The 22051-nt window shown below is 44.9% G+C and overlaps 1 protein-coding gene across 1 annotated transcript in view; it reads left to right on the top strand.

Moving 5' to 3' along the window:
• The window catches only part of STAT2 (signal transducer and activator of transcription 2), a 162609-nt gene that overhangs the window by 102915 nt on the left and 37643 nt on the right, over positions 1-22051 (top strand). Inside the window, exons 13-19 of the mRNA XM_033939517.1 lie at positions 68-161; positions 711-767; positions 7968-8051; positions 11596-11694; positions 11839-11974; positions 21164-21201; positions 21450-21544. Coding sequence (XP_033795408.1) covers positions 68-161; positions 711-767; positions 7968-8051; positions 11596-11694; positions 11839-11974; positions 21164-21201; positions 21450-21544 — 603 coding nt within the window. The remainder of the gene's footprint in view (positions 1-67; positions 162-710; positions 768-7967; positions 8052-11595; positions 11695-11838; positions 11975-21163; positions 21202-21449; positions 21545-22051) is intronic.

The raw sequence follows: 22051 nt of genomic DNA, 5'->3' as shown, positions 1-22051 counted from the left end.
TTTTTTGTTGTTTTGTTTGGGGTTTTTTTTTTTCATTTAAAAAATTTTATTTTTATTTTCTGAGAAGGTATCGGCGGTTCAACATACTGGGAACACTGTCGAAAGTGTTGAACACAGATGATGTTCATAAGGAGGGGCTGATTGCCGAGTTTAAACATCTGGTAAGTGCAGCCTGCCGGCGCATTGAGGCCCTGATTCTAGATACGTCACCTAAGAAAAAAAATCAGCGCTGACTAGAGCGGTGCTAAGTGTGATTCTATGAAAGTTACAGTAAGCATGGTATAGAATTGTGCTTAGCACTTACCTAAGCAGCCTTAGGCATCCTAACTTTTTAGGTACACCATGGCGACACCAGAAAGTATTTCTTCACAGAGAGAGTGGTTGATCATTAGAACAAGCTTCCAGTGATTGAGGCAGACAGCGTGCCAGACTTTAAGAATAAATGGGATACCCATGTGGGATCCCTACGAGGGTCAAGATAAGGAAATTGGGTCATTAGGGCATAGACAGGGGGTGGGTAAGCAGAGTGGGCAGACTTGATGGGCTGTAGCCCTTTTCTGCCGTCATCTTCTATGTTTCTATATTTATGGCAGGGTTTTCTTGTCCTAAATGCCTGCACCTAAGTTGTACACACAATGGCACAATGGCCCAGGGAAGGGTGTGGCTGAGTATTCACCTTTGCTGTGTATCTGTCCTTTTTAATTTTGTAGACCCTGAGGGAGCAGAAAGCTGGAGTGGGAGGCAAAGGAGGAAAAGGAGCTAGTGATGTAAGTATTAGAGCAAAATTCAGACGTCTTAAAATATTTATATATTCAAAAATTGCAAACGCTTCTTTTGATTTAAACACAGACTTAAAATTGCCCACAAAGGAAATGTTGCAGATACCTTAAGATGATAAAGGAACAGATCTCGTATAAAAGTTGCCCGATGTGACTACATGTCACCCACAAAAGGGCTGTGTTAAGGGATATTGTCAAAAATATAAACACAAGTACATCATGAGCTATAAATAATAAGGAAACAACAAAAATTTTAATGAAACAAATGTGAATTATTCTAAAGCCATAAATAGTTTACTTATAACAATGTATAACTGATTTTATAAAATACAATAAAACTGATTAAATTATATACAAGGTATCTGGAAAAAAATGAGACCCCTTTTACATAGTTTCAAAACACTTTATAATTGTTTAAACATTTAGGGCCTAGATGCACTAAAGCCAGCGATCGTCGCTAATCCTATTTTAACAGCTTTAGCAACGATCGCATTTGCCGACCCGATGCAGAAAACGGCTCATCACCTGGTTTTCTGCACAATCGCGCATTCCCTGATCCAACCATGCAAATAAGCTGATTAATATTAAAATGCCATGTAAACTAGTAGAGTGATTTGATGCTCTAACATGGTTTCCCAATGCACTATAAAAAGTGATCGCTTTTAACGATCCCAAAAAAAAGCGACTGGTCAAGGCCAGTTGCTTACCTGTCCAACCTATTTTTTATGGCACAGATGCTGTGCATACTACACCTGCACAATATCTGCCCATTAGAAAAACAAAAGAGCAGCACCCCTCCCCCACTGATGACTTCCCTCACCGATGAACCGGCACAGGAATCCGATCCCCCACACCAGTAAAAACGGCAGGAAGAATGCTCACTCCTGCACCAGGCACCCCCCAAACATCCCCTACCTTCCCCCCCCCTCAAAAAAAAGGCAGGAGGGATGCCCACGCTCTCCTTCCACCATAGATCCTCCAAAACCCCACCCTCCAAACTCCCCTCAATACTTTTTTAGAGAAACTGGAGTAGGAGGGAAGCTCACTCAATCTCGCTTGTAGGCCTACCACTTCAAAATGGCGGACCTTTCATTCCCTGGTGCATCATGTGATGCACGGGGAGGGGCCTAAGGCCATGGTTGGCTCAGATGCCTAAGGCCCTCCCAAGGTGTCTGAGCTAATCAGGGCCTTAGGCTCCTCCTCTTTGTCACCAATTACCACAAAACTCAACACTTGAGTGTTTCAATGCCAAAAGGTGCCTTCCTCTGGGGTCTGTGTAAACAAACAAAACATATCAATAATACAATCTCTCATGGTATAGAAAGAAATAAAAACAAAAACATCTACATACATCACATTTTTTAAAAAAATTCAGATTTCATCTAAAAATACATAAATATTTAATAAAAAATTACATCAGCTTAAAAAAGTCAGGCACCGCCCCTAAACATGCCTATTTCCAGGCTTCGACGTCACCAGGAGCTGGTCTTGGAGGCCACTTAGCGGTAACTAATTTTTTTTTTTATTGAGTGTTTAATTGGCTTTTAATGGTTCAACGATTTATCACGCTGCTTAAAATCAATTCAAACACGTTAGGCACTGGTAGTCTCAATCTAGGATCCTACCAGCGCCTAACTTTCAGTGACTTCTTTCAGAATCCAGCTCTAAGTGCTATTCTATAAAGAGTGTTTCAGGTGGGGTGCTGTTTATACAATAGCGCTTTGCGCCAGGATCCAGGACCAGTTTTGGGCACGAGGATTTACTCCAACTGAAACCTGATGTAAACCATCACACCTAAATTAGGCACAGATCTACCATGTTTCATATTCTATAACACTGCACACACATTCTTGGAGCGTCTATGAGATGCCCATGCCCCCTTTCAGGTCCGTTCAGAAAATGTATACACACATCTTCATAGAATCCTAAGATTTCTGCATAAATTCGAATTGCTGCCAGTAAGTATCAATTGTTGGTGCCCAATTATTGTCATAATTACCTCATTGTTAATTAAAATGTTCATACACAACTTTGAGCGACAATTAGGGGGGTTATGTTTAAGTATTTTTATTAGGAAACAGAAGAACCCCTTCACTATTCTATTACCCACCATCCAAAAATGTCAAACGAAAAAAACTTTATGACAACCTAATAGCCTCCAAAGTAGCTAAGTTGGACAAACAACTCACCACTCTGTTATCTTCATCCACAGATTACAAAACCTTCAAGAAAGAAATTAAAACCATACTCTTCAAAAAACACGTTAAACCTATCCAGCACAACAATCCTAATCCAACATCCAACACTCCATAAACCCTTAGTACTCTCTAATTTTTCTAGTTACCAAACATTATCTAAAACCCATAATTCTCCATTAAAATTTTATCTCATCGTTTATTACTTCAAAGTTGAAATGTAATTCTTGTTTTAGTTTGGATGTAATCTGCCTTGAACCGCAAGGTAATGGCAGAATAAAAATCACTAATGTAATGTAATACCAAGGAAACAAAATCCAAAGCACAGGTCAAATTTTTGCAAAAGTATCTACCCACCAAGGAGGACTGTACTCTTATATCCTCCACGGGGACACCAAGGCTCAAGGACCCTACCCCAGTACCCCACCCGAACACCCCTCCCCCTCTCAAATCCCCCCCCCCCCCAACCAAACTGTGTACAGACCGGTACCAAAACTTATACAATTAGGGGGTTAATGTAGAATTACATACTTTTGTTAAAACAAGTATTTAAGAACATAAAGAGTTGCCAAACTGAGACAGTCTGAGGGTCCATCAAGCCTAGTATCCTGCTTTCAACAGTGGCCAACCTAGATTACAAGTACCGTATTTTCACGCATATAACGCGCGAGTTATACACGGTTTTTACAAACCGTGCATAACCTTGCACATTATACACGTGAGCGCGTTTTACAATTTTTTTTTTACATAGTTCCCCCCCGACGTCCGATTCACACCCCCGCAGGACCGCTCGCACCCCCATCCCGAAGAACCGCTCGCACGCACCCCCACCCCGAAGGACCGCTCGCAAGCACTCCCACCCGCACCCCCACCCTGAAGGACCGCTCGCTCTCCCACAGCCTCCCGACCCCTCCCCCCATCATGTAGAAGCTCCTACCGGTGTCCTGCTGCTTCCTCTTGGCGGTCCCGGCCCTTCTGTGAGCCCTGCGCCTGCGCTGCTTCTTCCGGCGGTCCCGGCCCTTCTGTGAGCCCTGCGCCTGCGCTGCTTCTTCCGGCGGTCCCGCCCTTTCTCTGACGTCAAGCCCTCTTGCCCCGCCGACTCCCCGACACGATCGGGGCAAGAGGGAGCTCAAGCCCTCTTGCCCCAGCCAACCGCGGCACCCTCGACACGATCGGGGCAAGAGGGAGCTCAAGCCCTCTTGCCCCGCCGACTCCCCAACAATATCGGGCCAGGAGGGAGCCCAAGCCCTCCAGGGCCTAAGGCGCCTGGGCCAATCAGAATAGGCCGGGGAGCCTTAGGTCCCTCCTGGGGGCGGGGCCTTGGACACATAGTCGGGTCGGGCCCATGTGCCTCAGGCCCCGCCCCCAGCAGGGACCTAAGGCTCCTGGGCCTATTCTGATTGGCCCAGGCGCCTAAGGCCCCACCAGTAGGCGGAGCTTTGGGACGGATGGGCCAATCCGGCCTCATTCCGTCGTTGGCTGCCTGCTGGACAGGCGGGTTTGGCTCCCGTCTGTCCGGCCAACTACACAAAGGTACGAGGAAGGGGGGTGGGGGTCGGCCAGGGGGATCGCGGGTCGGCTGGGGGGGCGGTCGGAGGTTCTTGGGGGGGGCGGTCGTTGGGGGGAGGGGGTTTGCGTCGAGGGCAGGAGGGCCTGGGATCCCTCCTGCCCGTAATGGGGTGGGGGGTAGGGGGTCGCCGTGGCTAGGCGGGTTTGGGCTCCCTCCTGGCCCGAACAACTAGCGGGGGGGGGGTCGCCAGGGCCAGGAGGGCTTGGACTCCCTCCTGGCCCGATATTGTCGGGGAGTTGGGGAGTCGGCTGGGCAAGAGGGCTTGGGCTCCCTTTTGCCCCGATCGTGTCGGGGGGCAAGAGGGCTTGAGCTCCCTCTTGCCCCGATCGTGTCGGGGGTGCCGCGGTTGGCTGGGGCAAAAGGGCGGGACTGCCGGAAGAAGCAGCGCAGGCGCAGGGCAAGAAGAAGCAGCAGGACATCGATAGGAGCTTCAACATGATGGGGGGGGGTCGGGAGGCTGTGGGAGTGCGAGCGGTCCTTCAGGGTGGGGGTGCGGGTGGGAGTGCGTGCGAGCAGTCCTTCGGGGTGGGGGTGCGAGCGGTCCTGCGGGGGGGATGAATCGGACGTCGGGGGGGGCATCAGGCTTTCAGGGTGGGGACAGGACTTCAAGGGGGAGAAGAGAGTCGGGGCGGGCGAAAGGAGAGTCGGGGTGGCCAGAGGAGAGTCGGGGCAGGCGAAAGGAGAGTCGGGCGGCGACGGGAGAGTCGGGCAGCATGCGCGGTATACGGGTGTGCCCGATATACAAAATCTTTTTTACATATATTTCGGTTTCCCGCGCGCTATACCCGTGTGCGCGTTTTACACGGGTGCGCGTTATCTACGTGAAAATACGGTACCTGGTAAGATCCCAAAGATTTAAAAAAAAAAAAAAATATTATGCTGCTTATCCTATGGACAAGCACTGGATTTTCCCAAGTTTATCTTAATAATGGTTTAAGGACTTCAAGAAAATTTAACAAGGTTTGAAAAAAAAAAAAAGGTTTGGATAAGCTAACTGCTTTCACTACTTTCTCTGCCAATGAATTCCAGAATTTATATATATGTTTTGAGTGAAGAAATATTTTCTCCAGTTTGTTTTAAATCTAGCATGCATCCTAGTCCAGGTATTTTAGAAAGAGTAAACAGGCGATATACAACATCAACCCATTCTACTCCATTCAGTATTTTATAGACCTCTATCATATCTCCCCTGAGTCATCTCTTCTCCAAGCTAAAGAGCCCTAGTCGCCTTAGCCTTTCCACATAGGGAAGTCATTCCATCCCCTTTATCATTTTTTTTCATCCTTCTTACCTTTTCTAATTCCACTGTATCTTTTTTTTTTTTTTTCTTAGTTCAATAATTTTTATTGACATTTAAATAGATCATACATAAATGAATACAACAGTAGAAGATAACAAGAGTCAAATGTATGAGAAAAGAAAAGGTAGTGAAGAAAAAAATAAAAGCAAAACAATATAGCGATATAATGGCAATTAATAATGCTATCATAGATACAATGAAAAGGACAGTATGTTCAACTGAATCATCATGGTTTAACAGGCGCGTGACTAAGATTTTAATGGCTCCCATATTTTATTTACAGGGGTACAGATAAGAGTAAAGGTAGATTATAGGGATGGGATTAGAGGTAAGTTACAAAATTAATCAGGGACCATTGTTCAGGCACTAGGCCTGATGGGCCGCCGCGGGAGCGGACCGCTGAGCAAGATGGACCTCTGGTCTGACTGAGCGGGGACAACTTCTTATGTTCTTATGTTCATTTAATCTTTCTGCAGCAACACATTCATATTTAGAACATAAAATCATAAGAATTGTCGCTGCTGGGTCAGACCAGTGGTCCCTCGTGCCCAGCAGTCCGCTCCCGCGGCGGCCCTTAGGTCTAAGACCAGTGCTCTAACTGAGTCTAGCCTCACCTGTGTACGTTCTGGTTTAGCAGGAACTTTTCTAACTTTGTCTTGAATCCCTGGAGGATGTTTTCCCTTATAACATCCTCCGGAAGAGTGTTCCAGTTTTCCACCACCCTCTGGTAGTTAGGCAAACAGTATTCCACCAGTTTATATATTCCACCCTTGAAGCATCCTTCCAGTGTTGCAAAATGATTTTGATGGCCAAATTAAATAAAATTCTTAGCAATTTAGAATGGTATTCAGATATTGGCTGCTGATTCCACCCTTGAAGCATCCTTCCAGTGTTGCAAAATGATTTTGATGGCCAAATTAAGTAAAATTCTCAGCAATTTAGAATGGCATTCAGATATTGGCTGCTGAAGTCCTAAATAGCCCATTACTATAACATCTAATGTGATTCCTTAATTTCTAGTAAAATACAGATAGTATCCCATATATATTGTCAATAAACACGTATATGATCACAGTAGTATAACAAATGTATTAGTGTGCCAACCTCCCTTGAACATGACCAGAATTTGTTAGTTATCTCTTAATTTTTGATAATTTATATGGTGTCCGGATGGCCTTGTGAAAAACAAAAAATATAGATTGTTTGATAGCTGCCGATCTTAGTGTATTATGAATAGAAGTCCAGATCTGTTCCCAACATTGCACTGAAACATCCTTCTTAATGTCAAATTGCCATGGAGATTTCATTCCCTTAGGACGGGAGAAAACGTTAACCTGCAATATTTTATACCACTTAGAGGCAGCCCTTTTTTTAGAAGCTATTACTGACATGAAGGACAGTAGGCTCGGGGTGGAAGAGGTGCGGCCACACCGTGGAGCGATACAAAGACATTATAACATTCTCATCTTTGCTTTCCATTACTTTTCTGATAATTTCTAACATTCTATTTGCTTTCTTAGCCACTGCTGCACACTGAGCTTAGTGTTTCAATTAGAGAATGACATGGGGTCAGGGACCTGAGGGAATGGGGGAAAAACCCATCAAGTTTACTGCGGGTGCAGGAGTAAAGCTTTTTACAGGCCTGCAGGGGCTCCCTTCCTGTCACACACCCATCAGTACCTTAGGAGCCTAATCAGTGAAAGAAAAGCTTCACAGGCCTGCTCTGAGGCCTTCCTTTTGGCCAAGCCTTCCTTCCAATGTAACTTCCATTTTTTCGTGAAAATCAGAAGTTACATCAGAAGGGAGGGACTTGGCTGAATAAAGGCCCTAGAGCAGGCCTGTGAAATTTTTTTTCTTCCGTCGCTGATGCTGAAGGGTACAGGGAGGTGGGAAGGGCAGTATAAAGGGTACATTTGGCTGGTACTACAGAAATTTGAACTCTGATTATAAAATGTTGCAGAAATGTTTGTGCACAAAGACGGTCAAATATTAGAGAGAATGTTTGCTAATGACTGCTGGATGAGAGAAGGCCATAAGGGGAAGGACAAGCACAAAATAAAATACTGTATTTTGAATCTGGATTTCTCTCTTGTGAGCTATGTAATGCCTTCTTATAATTTTAGGTCTCGCTGGCAGTCACAGAGGAGCTGCACAACATCAGTTTCATCATGAAATTTGATTACCAGGGACTGCTGCTGGACCTGGAGGTGAATGACCTCTCTTCTACACTATCTTGTTTGGAGGCATTGGTGTTGTCCCATTGGGGGAGAGAAGAGGGAAAGCGGGAATTGGATTTGATACACAGCCTTTCTGTAGTTACAAGCAAAGCAGTTTACATATTATAGACAGGTACTTATTTTGTACTTGGTGCAATGGATGGTTACACCCCCCCAAACCTTTCACCAAAACCGCAAAAGCATTTTTTTTAGTGCTGTCGGGTGTGTGGAATGCTCTGTGTTGCTCCCGAAGCTCATAGGAACTCTATGAGTGTCAGAGCAGTGCAGAGCATTCAGTGCGCCAGCCAGCGCTAAAATCTGCATTTGTGGTTTTGTTAAAAAAAAAAAAAAAAGGAGGGGAGTCACAAGAAGCTCCAGTGGGAATTGAACCCAGTTTCCCTGGTTCTCAAGCTAATGCACTAACCATTGCAGGGGCAAGAGGACAGGGGAATCTCCTATCCACAGGCACTGCTTGCATGTAATTTTGAGGGCAAAAATGCCTTTGCAGAAATCTGATTTATTTTCAGAATGTTCAAATAATATATTTAAAATTAATTCCACTCATTACTTTTGGTTTAGTTTACTGTAACCAAAATTACATTACATTACATTAGTGACTTTTATTCCGCTATTACCTTGCGGTTCAAGGCGTATTTTAGTAACTTTTTTTTTCTTATCGTCCTTACTAAAGAAGGACACAGTGACAGAATTCACCATTCCCGTCCCCGCAGATGACTGCGGGAAAACATCCCCATATCATTCTTTAAGGAGAGAGGGGAAGAATCAGAGCATGAATGGGCACAACCACTGACCCTCAAAGCCTTGCATTAAAGAATGATAGTGTAGAAGGACTGAGGTTGAGATAGACACTAAAGAATAATGGTTTCTGGAATCCAGAGCTGAGATTGTGATGTCACAATGGCTTGACTATCATAAGAATTAGAGTATGAATGAGCACAACCGCTGACCCTCAAAGCCTTGCCTTGAAGAATACTGGTGTAGACAGTGTGAGGTTGAGATTGACACTAAAGAATGGTGTTTTCCTGGTATCCAGAGCTGAGATTGTGATGTCATAATGCCTCAAAACACATCTTCTGATTTTTGTGTGAGACTGCTGCCCAAAGATCAGGGCCAAATATGTGTTATCTAGAGCAGTGGTTCCTAACCCTGTCCTGGAGGACCACCAGGCCAATCGGGTTTTCAGGCTAGCCCTAATGAATATGCATGAGAGAGATTTGCATATAATGGAAGTGACAGACATGCAAATCCCTGTGTACCCACCCCTTGCCTGCTCCCCCTGTTCCCTTCCTTTTCCCTCCCCCATCCAGCAGCACCCCTTTCCTGCTCCCCCTGTGCATACCTCCGCAGAAATCTACTTGCCTCAAAGAAAAGCGCTGCACCACGCTGTTGCTGGCCTCGGTGTCTTCTCTCCACTGTGGCCAACCCTAGCGGAAACAGGAAGTTGTGAGAGGGTGGACCGCAGTAGAGAGAAGACGGTGAGACCAGTGGCAGCACAGCGCAGCGCAGCGCTTTTCAGTTAAACGCTGTGAGCGGGTGAGCAGAGGGAGAAATAGATGCCGGCAGGGGGGTTTGGAGGTCGGAGCGCATACGGCAAGCCGCCACTTGTGCTGAATATTTTAAAAGCCAGGGCGCATGCAGCAAGCCGCCGCTTGGCATTGGGAAGTCTGGATGGAGTGCTGAGGTGGGAGAGAGAATAGAAAGGGAAAATTGTTGGGCATGAGTGAGTGAGGGAAAGAAAGAGAGAGTGCACATAGGGAAAGGAACAAAGGAGAATTGTTGGGCATACGGAGGGAGAGGAGTGAGGTAGAGATGCATGGGGAAGAGAAAGATGAGAGGGAGAAATGTTGGATATGGTGGTGGAGAGGGAACGGTGGCACAGATTGAAAGGGATGTAAGGGGAGGAATGTTGGACATAGTGGTGGAGGGAATGTAGTAGTAGTAGGAGAGATGTGGAATGGTGCTAGAGAGGGGTGATAGAAGGAGAAATGTTGAGCATGGGGCTGGTGGGCAGGGGCAAAAGATGCTGTCTGGAGAATGAGAGAGGGAAAAATGTTGGATGTGGCAGTAGAAGGGTAAAGGGGAGAGATGCACCCTGGATCTCTCCCTCTCTTTGCAGCAAAGGAGGGAATGAGAGAAAAGGAGATGGTGGACAGTGAGAGAGAGGGCATGTTTGCTAATTTGTAAATGGATCTCTACCAGAGCCTTTAATTCAGTAGCATAATTAAATGAAATAACTACTTCTGAAGTTTATGGGGCTGGAAGAAATTACTTGCGGGGATGGGCAGGGATGGATTTGATTTTTGTTCCTGTGCAACTCTCTCTAGTGCAACTCTCTAGTGCAATTAGGGCAACTTTCCCTTGGCTACAGAAAGTCCTAAGCCTGCTGAAAGCTAAAGATGGCACAGGCTAGTAGTGGGCTTTGGGATCTCCTCCCAAATTTCTGCCCTGTGCCTTACTGATGTCTAACATCAGCATTGGCAGGATAAACATTTCAGTTCTTATATATTCTAATCACAAAATTAGAAAATAAAATTATTTTTTTCTACCTTATGTTGTCTGGTCAATTTATTTTTCAAGTCATGTTGGTCCCAGGCTCTGATTTCTATTTCCCTCTAACAGCAAAATAAGTGGAGCTGATGAGCTGGTACTGACCAAGTATATTCTAATAAAAATAACAGAAAGTTAAATTGATGCAGCTATCAAACTGTAGAATGATAGTCTGTGTGAATATAAAAAACTGCGATGATGAATGGTGATCCTCAGTGTTTCTTCCCAAGTATAAAAATATATAATACAGTTCACAAGTTATGCAGTAGTGGAATAAACCAATATGATGTCATCTAACAGCAGCAGGAGACCCAGTGGACGATAAAAGGACCCTATATGGTCCGTATTTTGACTAGTGGAATAGCCTTCATCAGGGGTCCAAAACAATGAATCGAGCAAAAAAATGCTGCTGGAAAACCAGTGTTTAGGCAGGTTTTCTAGTGATGTTTTTTTCAGTGGCATTTTTGTGCATATGATTCTTAACCCTAATGTTGCAGCAATAGTTTACTACTACTACTTGAGTCCTCTTTGCAAATTCTCTGTAGGATCTGCTGGAATCTCTTTGAGATCACATAGAGTTCCCAGCAATCTCTTTCCACTCCACCCCTTCTTTATATGTAAATGTAAATTTAAAAAAACACCATCAACATCTTCTCTCACATCAAGCGGCATTATGGGGCAAAGATCTGGAACAATTGCTCACGCCTACTACTTATGGGGAATTTAGGAAACACCTAAAAACATACCTGTTCCTGAAGTATTTAGACAACTAACCTGTACAATCCTACCCCACAATAACTGATCTCTAGCGCTGTTAATAACTAGCTTCTAACCTTGTTAATTCTAATTAATTTGCAACATCTTTTAACCATTGTAAACCGCATAGAACTTCACGGTCCTGCGGTATATAAACTGTTATTATTATTATACTGTGGCTTTAATACTGTCTATTTTCACCTTCTTCCAGACCACAACCTTGCCTTTAATCATCATCACTAATATCAGCCAGCTTTCCAACGGATGGACCTCAGTGCTTTGGTTCAATATGCTTTGCTCGGATTCCAAGGTCAGTGCTCTGCGTGCTGCCCCTCCCACTAATCCTGCCATAGGCTGACGGTATGCAACCCTGTACTCTGATGTCCTACTGAGTGGACACCATGCCAATCACCTCAGACTCTCACCTTGCATCCTTGTGCTATTTCCTTTGCAGAACCTACTGTTTTTCAACAATCCTCCTGTGGCTTCTTGGACACAGCTGAGAGAAGTGCTGAGCTGGCAGTTTTCATCTGCCACCAAGCGAGGGCTTAATGAGGAGCAGCTCTCCATGCTGGCCGGAAAGTTCTGTGGTACCTGTTTTTCTCAGTTTGTTTGTTTTTCACCTTGACACAGTTCTGCTTTTGCTCCTGGTGTTTCACGCTCTCGTACTCTTCCATCCCCTCTTTCAAATCTACCTTGTTGCCAGCATTCTTCTCACTTGTATTATCATACATATTGTACATTCTGTATCGCCTGGTAGACCAGTATAGTTCCTTTATGGATGGGTATTATACCTCACTGCTACCAGCAGGTGGAGACTGAGATCAAACTTGTATATCAGTATAGCTTCCCCTCTACTAATCCAGTCTTCCTCAGTCTCCGGTAGCAGTTGGTAGGCTAATTTCGGCTCCCTCTCTTAGCACTGTTAGAACTTTGTTTTTGGACTCCTGGTTCCCCTTTTGTGCTGGATAGAGCTCGGGCGGGTCCTGTTTGGGGATCCGTCCTACCTCAGGGGTGTTAAACCCGGCAGGTCTCGTGCTGGGTCCCTCCCTCCACCTCCCCATATTTTTGTAGAGGTGCCTCAGCCGGTGGCCTGGCCCCCTGGTTGGTCAGCCCTCAAGCTTTGAGAGCTGTGGAGTCTGTTCTTTAGAGGAAAAAAAAAATCCTGAGATGTGCTAGTCTAAGGACTAAATTCCCTCAACGTCTTCCCCGACGCGGCCCCACACTGTGGTGGTTTTGCCCCTTCTACTCCTCTCTCATCCAAACACCCGAGGGTCTCTTGGGATGAGGATTTTTACCCAGAGGAGCAGGATGAGGACCTGGACCTTTAGGGAGAATTCCAGAATCTTCTTGGGGGTTGGATTCCGCCAGTGAGGGGTTCGAGCACCCCCCTGCTAGCGAAGATGCATCTGTGGTGCGCATTTTTCAGTGGGAAGAGCTTCATGAGTTAATTATGCAGGTCTCCTTGGTTTTGCACTTTGAGGATCCCGTGTCGGAGCCCCCTTGCTTAAGGGGATCTGCTCTGCTTCCTGCTCTTTTACTATGCATCAGGATATTCAGGATGATATGCTCACACTGTGGCAGGTGCCAGAAGCCCCTTTTCGCTTTGCGCGCTCCATGGCCTGCCTATATCCCATTCCTCAAGGGGATAGGGACACTTTGAAGTCACCCATTGTGGATGTGGTGGTCTCAGCCATTTCTAAGAGGTATACCGTGCCTGTTGAGGGCGGTGCGGCCTTGAAGGACCCGGAGGAGCGTAAGTTGGAGTCCCTCCTTAAACAGAGTTTTGATGTGACGGCTCTGTCGGTCCAGGTGGCGATGTGTGGCGGGCTAGTGGCTCGGGCGTGTTTTTGTTGGGCCCAGCATGTACTGGACAGTAAAGAGGAGAATTGGAACTTGCTAAAGCAAGAAGTGGCCAAAATTGAATTGGGTGCTTCTTATCTCTCGGATGCCATGTATGATCTCTTGGGAAGCTATACTGCCAAGTCTTTGGCTTTTGGAGTGTCAACACACCATACATTGTGGCTTTGCACTTGATCGGCGGATTCGACATTCAAAGCTAAGTTGACAAAGTTCCCTTTTAAAGAATCTTTCTTGTTTGGTGAGGACCTGGACAGGTTGGTTCAGACTCTCACTCATTCCAAAGTGCCTCATTTTCTTGAGGATAGGCCTGGGCCACTGGCTCGAGGTGGCGCTGCTCGTGGACGTGATTTCCGCCGCTTCCGTTCCAGTAGAGGGGCTGCCTCCTTTCCACCTTCTGGGCTCTCTAGAGGCAGATTTTTCCAGTGCATGCAGTCCCCGCCGAGTCCTCTGCCGCCCGTCCTGCCCAATGACTCCTTGCCGGCACCCGTCTTGATTCCAATGGGCACCCGGCTGAGAGAATTTTATCCAAAGTGGGCAGACATCACGTCCGATCAGTGGGTTCTGGAAGTGATCCAGGACGGCTATGCTCTGGAGTTCACCCGGTCCTTGCCAGACTGTTTTCTCGGCAAGACTGCTTCTCCCTCGCAGGTGGCATGGAACAGCAACTCTTTCGCCAGACCCTTCACAGATTGTTGGATCTCCACGTGGGTGGTTCTGGTTCCCCCACAGGAGTGGGGCACAGGTTGGTACTTGATTTACTTTGTAGTGCCAAAAAAAGAAGGGACCTTTCGACCCATCCTGGATTTGAAGAGGGTCAACATGGTTCTTCATGTGCCTTCCTTTCACATGGAAACTCTGGTGGTTCAGCCGGGGAGTTTCTGACCTCTCTAGATCTGACCAAGGCCTACTTGCACATTCCTATTCAGGCCTCCCATCATCGCTTCCTGCGCTTTGCGATTTTGGGGCAGCATTATCAGTTTTGTGCTCTTCCTTTTGGTCTGGCCACTACTCCACGGACGTTCACCAAGGTGATGGTGGTTGTCATGACGGCGTTGCAAAAAGAGGGCATTCTAGTTCATCCCTACCTGGACGACTGGTTGATTTGAGCCAAGTCGTTCCAGGAGAGCACTCGGTCACGGCTTGGGTGGTGGAGTTTCTGCAGTCGCTGGGCTGGGTAGTCAATCTTGCCAAGTGCTGGTTGTCTCCATCTCAGCACCAGGAATATCTAGGGGTCCTGTTCGATACCTCCTTAGGGAAGGTCTTCCTTCGGAGGCCCGGGTAAGAAAATTAAATCTCAGATTCACCTACTTATGGCGTCCCAGTGTCCTCGGGCACAGGATTTCCTCCAAGTCTTGGGGGCGATGGCGGCCTCCCTCAATGTCATGAGGTGGTTGCGGGCTCACATGCATCCTCTTCAGTATGCTCTTCTTTGGAGGTGCTCGCCTCAGGCATAGTCTGGATCACCCTGTTCTGCTTTTGGGTTTAGCTCAGGGCAGTCTTTGTTGGTGGCTCCAGACCCCCCCATCTTGTACAAGGGGCGAGTCTGGACCAGCTGTAGTGGACGGTGCTGCTCATGGATGCTAGTCTTCTCGGTTGAGGAGCTCAGTGTCTAGGTCACTCAGCTCAGGGCATTGGGTCCACGGAGGAGGCTTCTTGGTCGATCAATGTCTTGGAGACCAGAGCCATCCATCTGGCGTTGCTAGCCTTCCAGTCCTTTCTGATGGGCAAGTCAGTCATGGTTCTGTTGGACAATGCCATGGCGATGGCCTTTGTCAATCATCAGGGGGCACCGGGAATACTCTGTGGCACAGGAAGCGGCTGTGCTCATGGTCTGGGCGGAGTCGCACCTTCAAGAGATATCAACATCCCACTTAGCCGGAGTGGAGAATGTTCAAGCGGACTTCCTAAGTTGTCATGTGCTAGATCCCGGAGAGTGGTGTCTAAGCCAGGTGGCCTTTCAGTTGATAGTGCAGTCCTGGGTTCAGCCCTTCATAGACTTGATGGCCACAAGCGTCAACGCCAAAACGCCTCGCTTCTTCAGTCATCGCAGAGATGGTCAGGCCGAAGGCCTGGATGCTCTGGTTCAGCCATGGCCAACGGAGGGGCTGTTGTATGTATTCCCTCTGGCCATTAGGGGGCAGAGTTCTTCTCCGCATAATTCGCTATCCAGGCATTGTGGTTTTGGTGGCTCCAGATTGGCCTCGACGACCATGGTACGCGGATCTGGTGAGGCATCTGGTGGTGGATCCACTTCCTCTGCCTCTCTTGGATGAACTTCTAACTCAGGGCCCAATTCCAATGTTCGATCCAGGTCCCTTTTGTCTTATGGCTTGGCTCTTGAAAGGGGTCGCCTGGATAAGAAGGGGTATTCAGATAAAGTGATCGCAACTCTTTTGGGGTCCAGGAGGCTGTCCACCTCTTGGGTTTATGTGAGGGTTTGGCATCTCTTTGAGTAGTGGTGTGCTGCGCATGGAGTGGTCTCTTTTCGTGCTTGCCTGCCTAACATCTTGGAGTTCTTGCAGGATGGCCTGGATAGGGGACTGGCTTGATCTTCTCTCCGGGTTCAGTTTGCGGCCTTGTCAGCCTTTCAGGGATTAGTGAAAGGTCAGTGTGTGACTGCCATTCCTGATGTGATTTGCTTCTTGCGGGCAGCCAAGTTGCTCAGGCTCCCGTGCGGCCCTCTGTTCCTTCTTGGAACCTGAATCTGGTTCTGTCAGTTCTAGTGCACCCTCCTTTTGAACCGTTGAGCGGCTGCTCTTTGAAGGACCTTACCCTTAAAGCGGTCTTCTTGGTGGCCATTACTTCAGTTAGACATATTTCTGAGCTGCAGGCTTTCTCTTGTAGGGTTCCCTTCTTGGAGTTTTCTAGGGAGCGGGTTGTCTTGAGGCCTGTTCCTTCTTTTCTGCCAAAAGTAGTTTCTCCTTTTCATGTCAATCAATCAGTAGTCCTCCCAGAGATGGGTAGCCGGGAGGGCTCTTCCGAGCAGAGACTGCTGCGCAAGTTGGATGTCATTCGGGTCCTTTGCTCTTATGTGCAGAGGACCCAGGAGATCAGGAAATCAGATCGTCTCTTTGTCCTTCTAGCGGGTCCTCATAAGAGAGATGGCGCTTCTAAGGCTACTATTGCGCGCTGGATCAAGGAGACTATTGCTTCCACCTATCTTCTGAAGAAGCCTGTTCCAGAATTTCTTGAAGCTCATTCTACTAGGGGCCAAGCAGCTTCTTGAGCTGAGTCTTCTTTGGTGCCTCCTGTGGATATTTGCAAGGCTGCAGTTTGGTCTTCTCTGCATTTCTTTGTCAGCCACTACCATGTGGATGTTCAAACGTGTCGGGATGCGATGTTCGGTGAGAGTTTCTGGTGTCAGCCCTTCGGGGGTCCCACCCTTGATGGGTACTGCTTTGGTACATCCCATCTGTAAAGGAACTATACTGGTCTACCATGCGATACAGAAGGAGAAATTAGGTTCTTACCTGCTAATTTTTTTTCTGTTAGCCTGTAGATCGGTATAGTTCCCCACCCTATGTGTCTTTGTGTGGTGATTGCAGGATTTTGCTCGCGTGCAGATTTTGAATTTTTCTGCGGGTTCTAGTATTTTTCTAGGGCCGTAGAGAATTAAGAACAGTGGCAATGGCTCAGCTAGCTTAGCTGGTGAGCTGTGGGGATGTTTTATTTTCTAGGATCAAGTTCTACACATGTTCCAACAGTTGTTTACAGATATTTGTTGTTTTTACACTCCTGTTTGGAGTGTTTTTCAGTTAAGAATTTTCCTAGGTTCTGCTTGACTATTCGGCAGACTGGATTAGTAGAGGGGAAGCTATACTGATATACAAGTTTGATCTCAGTCTCCACCTGCAGGTAGCAGTGAGGTATAATACCCATCCAGAAAGGAACTATACCAATCTACAGGCTAACAGAAAGAAAATTAGCAGGTAAGAACCTAATTTCTCCTTTCTTTCCTTTTGTCTTCTTTCCTCTTTCCTTCCATGTTACCCATTTTTATTTTTTCGTTTCTCACCCTTGCCCGAGGAGATGATGTTGGGGATTGGTAAAATGGCACTTTGCACCATGCCTAAGCATCCACTTGTTGATGCTATATGACCTGAAACTCTCAAAGTTTTCTATTCATCTCAACACGGCCATGTTTCAGCACACATGCCTTCCTCTGGAGAAGAGATAAACCTAAACTAAACTAAACCTTAGGCTTATATACCGCATCTTCTCTATAACAGTAGAGCTTGGCACGGTTTACAAGAAATTAGAAAGGGGAAGATACAATATGGATATGGAATAGTATGGAGAGGAGCGGAATTTACAACTTTGAAAATAACCAAGTTTTCAGATGTTTTCAAAATGGTGGGAAAGAGCTCAGATCGCACAGTTGAATAGGAAAATTATTCCACCGCTCAGTAATTTTGAAAAGTAGAGACTTCTCTAGTTTGCCAATGTAGGAAAATACATTTTAAATTTTTGAGTAGATCTGGTAATGTCAGATCTTACAGAATTCCAAGACAGGGGAATTAAAGGAGGAAGGATGCCATGCAAGATCTTAAATGTTAAGCAGGCACATTGAAAATAAACCCTGGAAATTATTGGAAGCCAATAAAGTTTTTGCAGGAGCGGAGAGACGTGATCAAATTTATTTATTTGCAAAGATCAGCCTAGCAGCAGTATTCTGGATCAGTTGAAGTTTTTGAAAGCTTTTCTTGGTCAAGCTTAAATAGACCGAATTATAATAATCCAGCCTCAAAAGGATGATTGATTAAACAACGACAGCAAAGTGTTGTTGATGGAAACAGGATTTCGCTTTCCTCAACATATGGAGACTAAAAAAAACATTTTTTTTTTACCAGAGAATTAAGATGGTCGTTGAATGAAAGTGTTGAATCTATAATGACACCCAAAACTTTACTTGAGAATTCAATCTGAAGTGAGGATCCTGAAGGCAACAGAATGGATGAAGGTAGCTGCTCTAATTTTGAGCCAAGCCAAAGTAACTTTGTTTTGGACTCGTTCAGTTTCATTTGTACAGTAAGGGCCCAAGACTGAAGTTTCGTTATACATTCTATTATATTCCCAACAAGGTTAGTGAGATTCGAGTCTATCTCAAGGAGAACAAAGATGTCGTCTGCATACGTAAATAGTGTTTCGCAGGGGGATAAACAGAAAAGCTTCAAAGTAGTCATGTAGATGTTGAAAAGAATAGGTGATAAAGGTGATCCCTGCGGGACTCCGCATAAAGGCTTCCAAGAGGATGACATGGTGCCGTTCATATTAACGGTATATGAGCGAGATCGTAAGAATTTTGAAAACCAGTCTGAATGTGAAATCAATACCTATCTCAGAAAGTTGGTAAATCAAAATATCATGGTGAACGACATCGAAGGCTGCCAATAGATCGAATTGTAGCAAAATTGCAAACTTATTGTGCGCTGTCAATTGCTGAACCTTAGAGATTGAGATCAGTAGAGATTTGGTACTGAGATTAGTCTGAACCCATGTTGACAAGATAGAATAGAAAATCTCTCTAAATATGATAAAAGCTGAGCAGATATAATGGACTCTAACATTTTGGTCAGTAGAGGAATGTTTGCTACAGGTCGATAGCTAGACGGTTAGGATGGGTCTAAGTCAGCTTTCTTCAATAGTGGGGACAGAACAATGTAACCCATCTCTTCAGAAAAAAGACCTGATGATAAGGCAGAATTAATAAGTTTGGTAATTCCTTTGGGTTATTCCTCTGTTGGGCATGTCGAAGAATAATTTATTCTTTTTGTATATTCATGGCCTAATCTCTTTATTGTTCACATCTCTTAAGGGTGGGGGTGGTGGAGGGATAGGAATGTTGTTATATTATGTACTTTTCACTATTGAATTTTCATTCTTGCAGTGTCAATATTTCTGTATTATTCTGTCTTCTGATGTTACAATTTGAAATTGATGCAGGACTTTAGATGTTCTTTGTATTGGCTATATTCCTAAATTTGCCATTGGTGATTATATTTGCTTTTTGCATCAATAAAAAAATTGATCGTAATAAGTTTGGTAAGAGATGAAATGGCCTGAGTAGGAATTTTCTCATATAGATATGAAGGGAATGGATCCAGAACACATTTGCAGGACCTTAATTTATGGCATAAGTTTGCAACCTGGGCTTAGATACATACCCAAAGGCTATCCAGATTCTATCTGCTGGAATTGCGTTTGGATTAGTATCACCCGACACCAGAAAATTATAAGAAACTAATGATGGAAAGGAATCTCTTATAACAGCAACCTTTTCATTAAAAAATTTTGCTAAGTCATCCGCTACTGGGGAGGAAGGATGTATTGACGAGTCATTGTTAGTAGTTAACGAGCGCCAGATGTTTAACAAGGTGCTATTTTGATTGTTGGATCTGATAATTTATCACCTTAGAAATTTTTCCTAGCTTTTTTTAAATGTTGCATTATAAGACCTGATACTATTCATCCATGACTGTCTGTCAGTAGGCGATCTTGATTTCTCCCATTTACGCTCCAGAGCTTGGCATTTCTGTTTCAGTTCTCAGTGATAAAGAAGGTACCAGGGAGCCTTACGAGAGTAAGAAAAAGCCTTTAGTCGATAGAGGAGCCAGTGAACAATAGGTAGACTCAGAAAGGTTTATGCAATTGTGCCAGTTGACTTCTTAGGCATCGGGCCTGAGGGAGAAAGCAAACTGTTTGAGAAATTGGGTCCAAAATTGTTCCCTTGCGATTTTCTTCCAGAAGGTAATAAATTTTGGAGTACAAGATTGAGCCCCAAAATGGGACATAAAAACAGGAAGACATGAGGCACCCAGAAAGTGATCAGACCATGGAACTTGTTCCCAACGAACATCCTCAACTAAAGTTTTATGATCGGTAAGATCAAGAAAGCTAATAATATCAAGAGAGTGCCCTTTTTTGTGAGTTGGAGCGGACTTAAGAGGAGGAAAGTCCAGAGAGGTGAGAAAACTGCTGAGTTATTAGTAGCGTTATCATCTAACTGAAGATTAATGTCACCAATAATCAATAGTCTCTGGAATTTTAGGAAAGCACTTGTTATGGTCTTGAATACTAGTTCAGAAGATTTATTCCAAGGAATCGGGGGATGATAAAATAACAGAATACCTAATGGGTGGCAGGAGAGCTCATTGTTAACAGTAGCTAGCATATATTCTAGTAATGCATCGCTACCTTTTTCAAGAAGTTGTACATCGAGAAATGATTTATAGAGAAGTGCCAAACCACCTCCTTTCCGGCAGTTTCTGAAAAAGAAAAGACCTCGATAGCCATGGAAACGGAGCTCATTTTGAAGTAAATAAATCATCTTTTACAATCCACAATTCAGTAATGCACAAGAAACCTGAATCATCAAGTGATTATGAATGACAATTTGAGAGAGCTTTTTCCAAACTAAAATGAAAACAATACCATAAAGAACAGGAAGGCATAAGTGCTGAAACACGGCCCTGTTGAGAAAAATAGAAAGCCTGACACACGTGTTAAAAAGACTTAACTTTATTGTACACCTGTATAGGCTTTTATAGTATATTGTTTATTAAATGAGTTCCTAGTCCAGAATCAGTTCCACTCTGTTGTAGTTGTGTATGAGGCACAAGGCACCACATCCTGGCCCTGGTTTTTTGTTTTGTTTGTTTTTAAAGTTCAAAGGCTTTTTATTGATTTTAGTATAACATAAACCGAAGATAGAACAATAAATTGGTAGCACAAAGGAGAAAGGATTCACAGATATGGGTCAATAGAAATATTAGTAGTATTCGTCGGTGTTGGTATCATGGTGTGGCTGACACTGTGCCTTGGTTCTGTTTCTGCTATTCACCTAAAGCTCGCGGAGGTATCTGTGAATCCTTTGCATAGCAGTTCTTTCATGAATCTTTTTTTTTTTTTCCTTAAAGATAACCAGAACTCTGTAACCTGGTCCAAATTCTGCAAGGTAAAGCTTATTTTAATCCTCCTTCAGTCTCCTTGTACATTTCTTTCCTTTTGAGTCTGTTATTGCCTTTCTCCTCTTCACTCCTATTGTCCTGGTTCTCTCCACTCGCAACACCCTTTGCTCCCAGTCCTTCCCTTCGCCCCTTCTCTTTGCTGATCTCCTTGTTAATCTGTCCTTTTTCTCATGAAGTATGTGTGTGTGGGGTGGAGGAGCTTTTTTTCACTCCCTGTTACTGCCTTATGTTGCAGGAGAACATGCCAAACAGCCAATTCACCTTCTGGTCATGGATTGATAGTATTCTGCAACTGATCCAAAACCATCTAGAAAATATCTGGAACGATGGGTATGTGGGTGGATTTAAGGATGCAGAGCTGCCTAGATTGTCACTGGAGGTAGAGCACTAGGGAGCATGTATTTATGCTGCAGTCTCTGGTTTCTAAGGGTGCAAAGCTCCTCTTTGTTTGAGAAAGAGTTGCTGGTCACAAAGCAGCATTACAGTGGCTCAGCAAGAAATTACATTCTGCCCTGTGACACAAAATATGGTCTTTAGATGTGCAAGAGAGAAATATTGGAAATGATGAATAGGAATTTGTGATGATTCATATGGGCATGACCCTGCATGACAGGGAACCTAAGGATTGTAGGATGGGAGAGAGATACAGCTTGCTCCCATATAAGAGCCACAGACTAGCCTGGTTTTTTAAATCATTTCTAAAGGGGCTACTACTATCTGTTTTATTTCAGTGTCTGAGAACAGTTCCCTAGTCTTCAGGCTCAATTGTAACAAATATGAGACTCCCAGAGGTCATAGAAACATGATGGCAGATAAAGGCCAAATGGCCCATCTAGT

This window comes from Geotrypetes seraphini, chromosome 3 (genome assembly GCF_902459505.1).
Source record: "Geotrypetes seraphini chromosome 3, aGeoSer1.1, whole genome shotgun sequence".
In the NCBI taxonomy this organism is placed as follows: Eukaryota; Metazoa; Chordata; class Amphibia; order Gymnophiona; family Dermophiidae; genus Geotrypetes; species Geotrypetes seraphini.
Note: the sequence above shows the minus strand (reverse complement) of the source record. Positions and strands in the feature narration are given on the sequence as shown.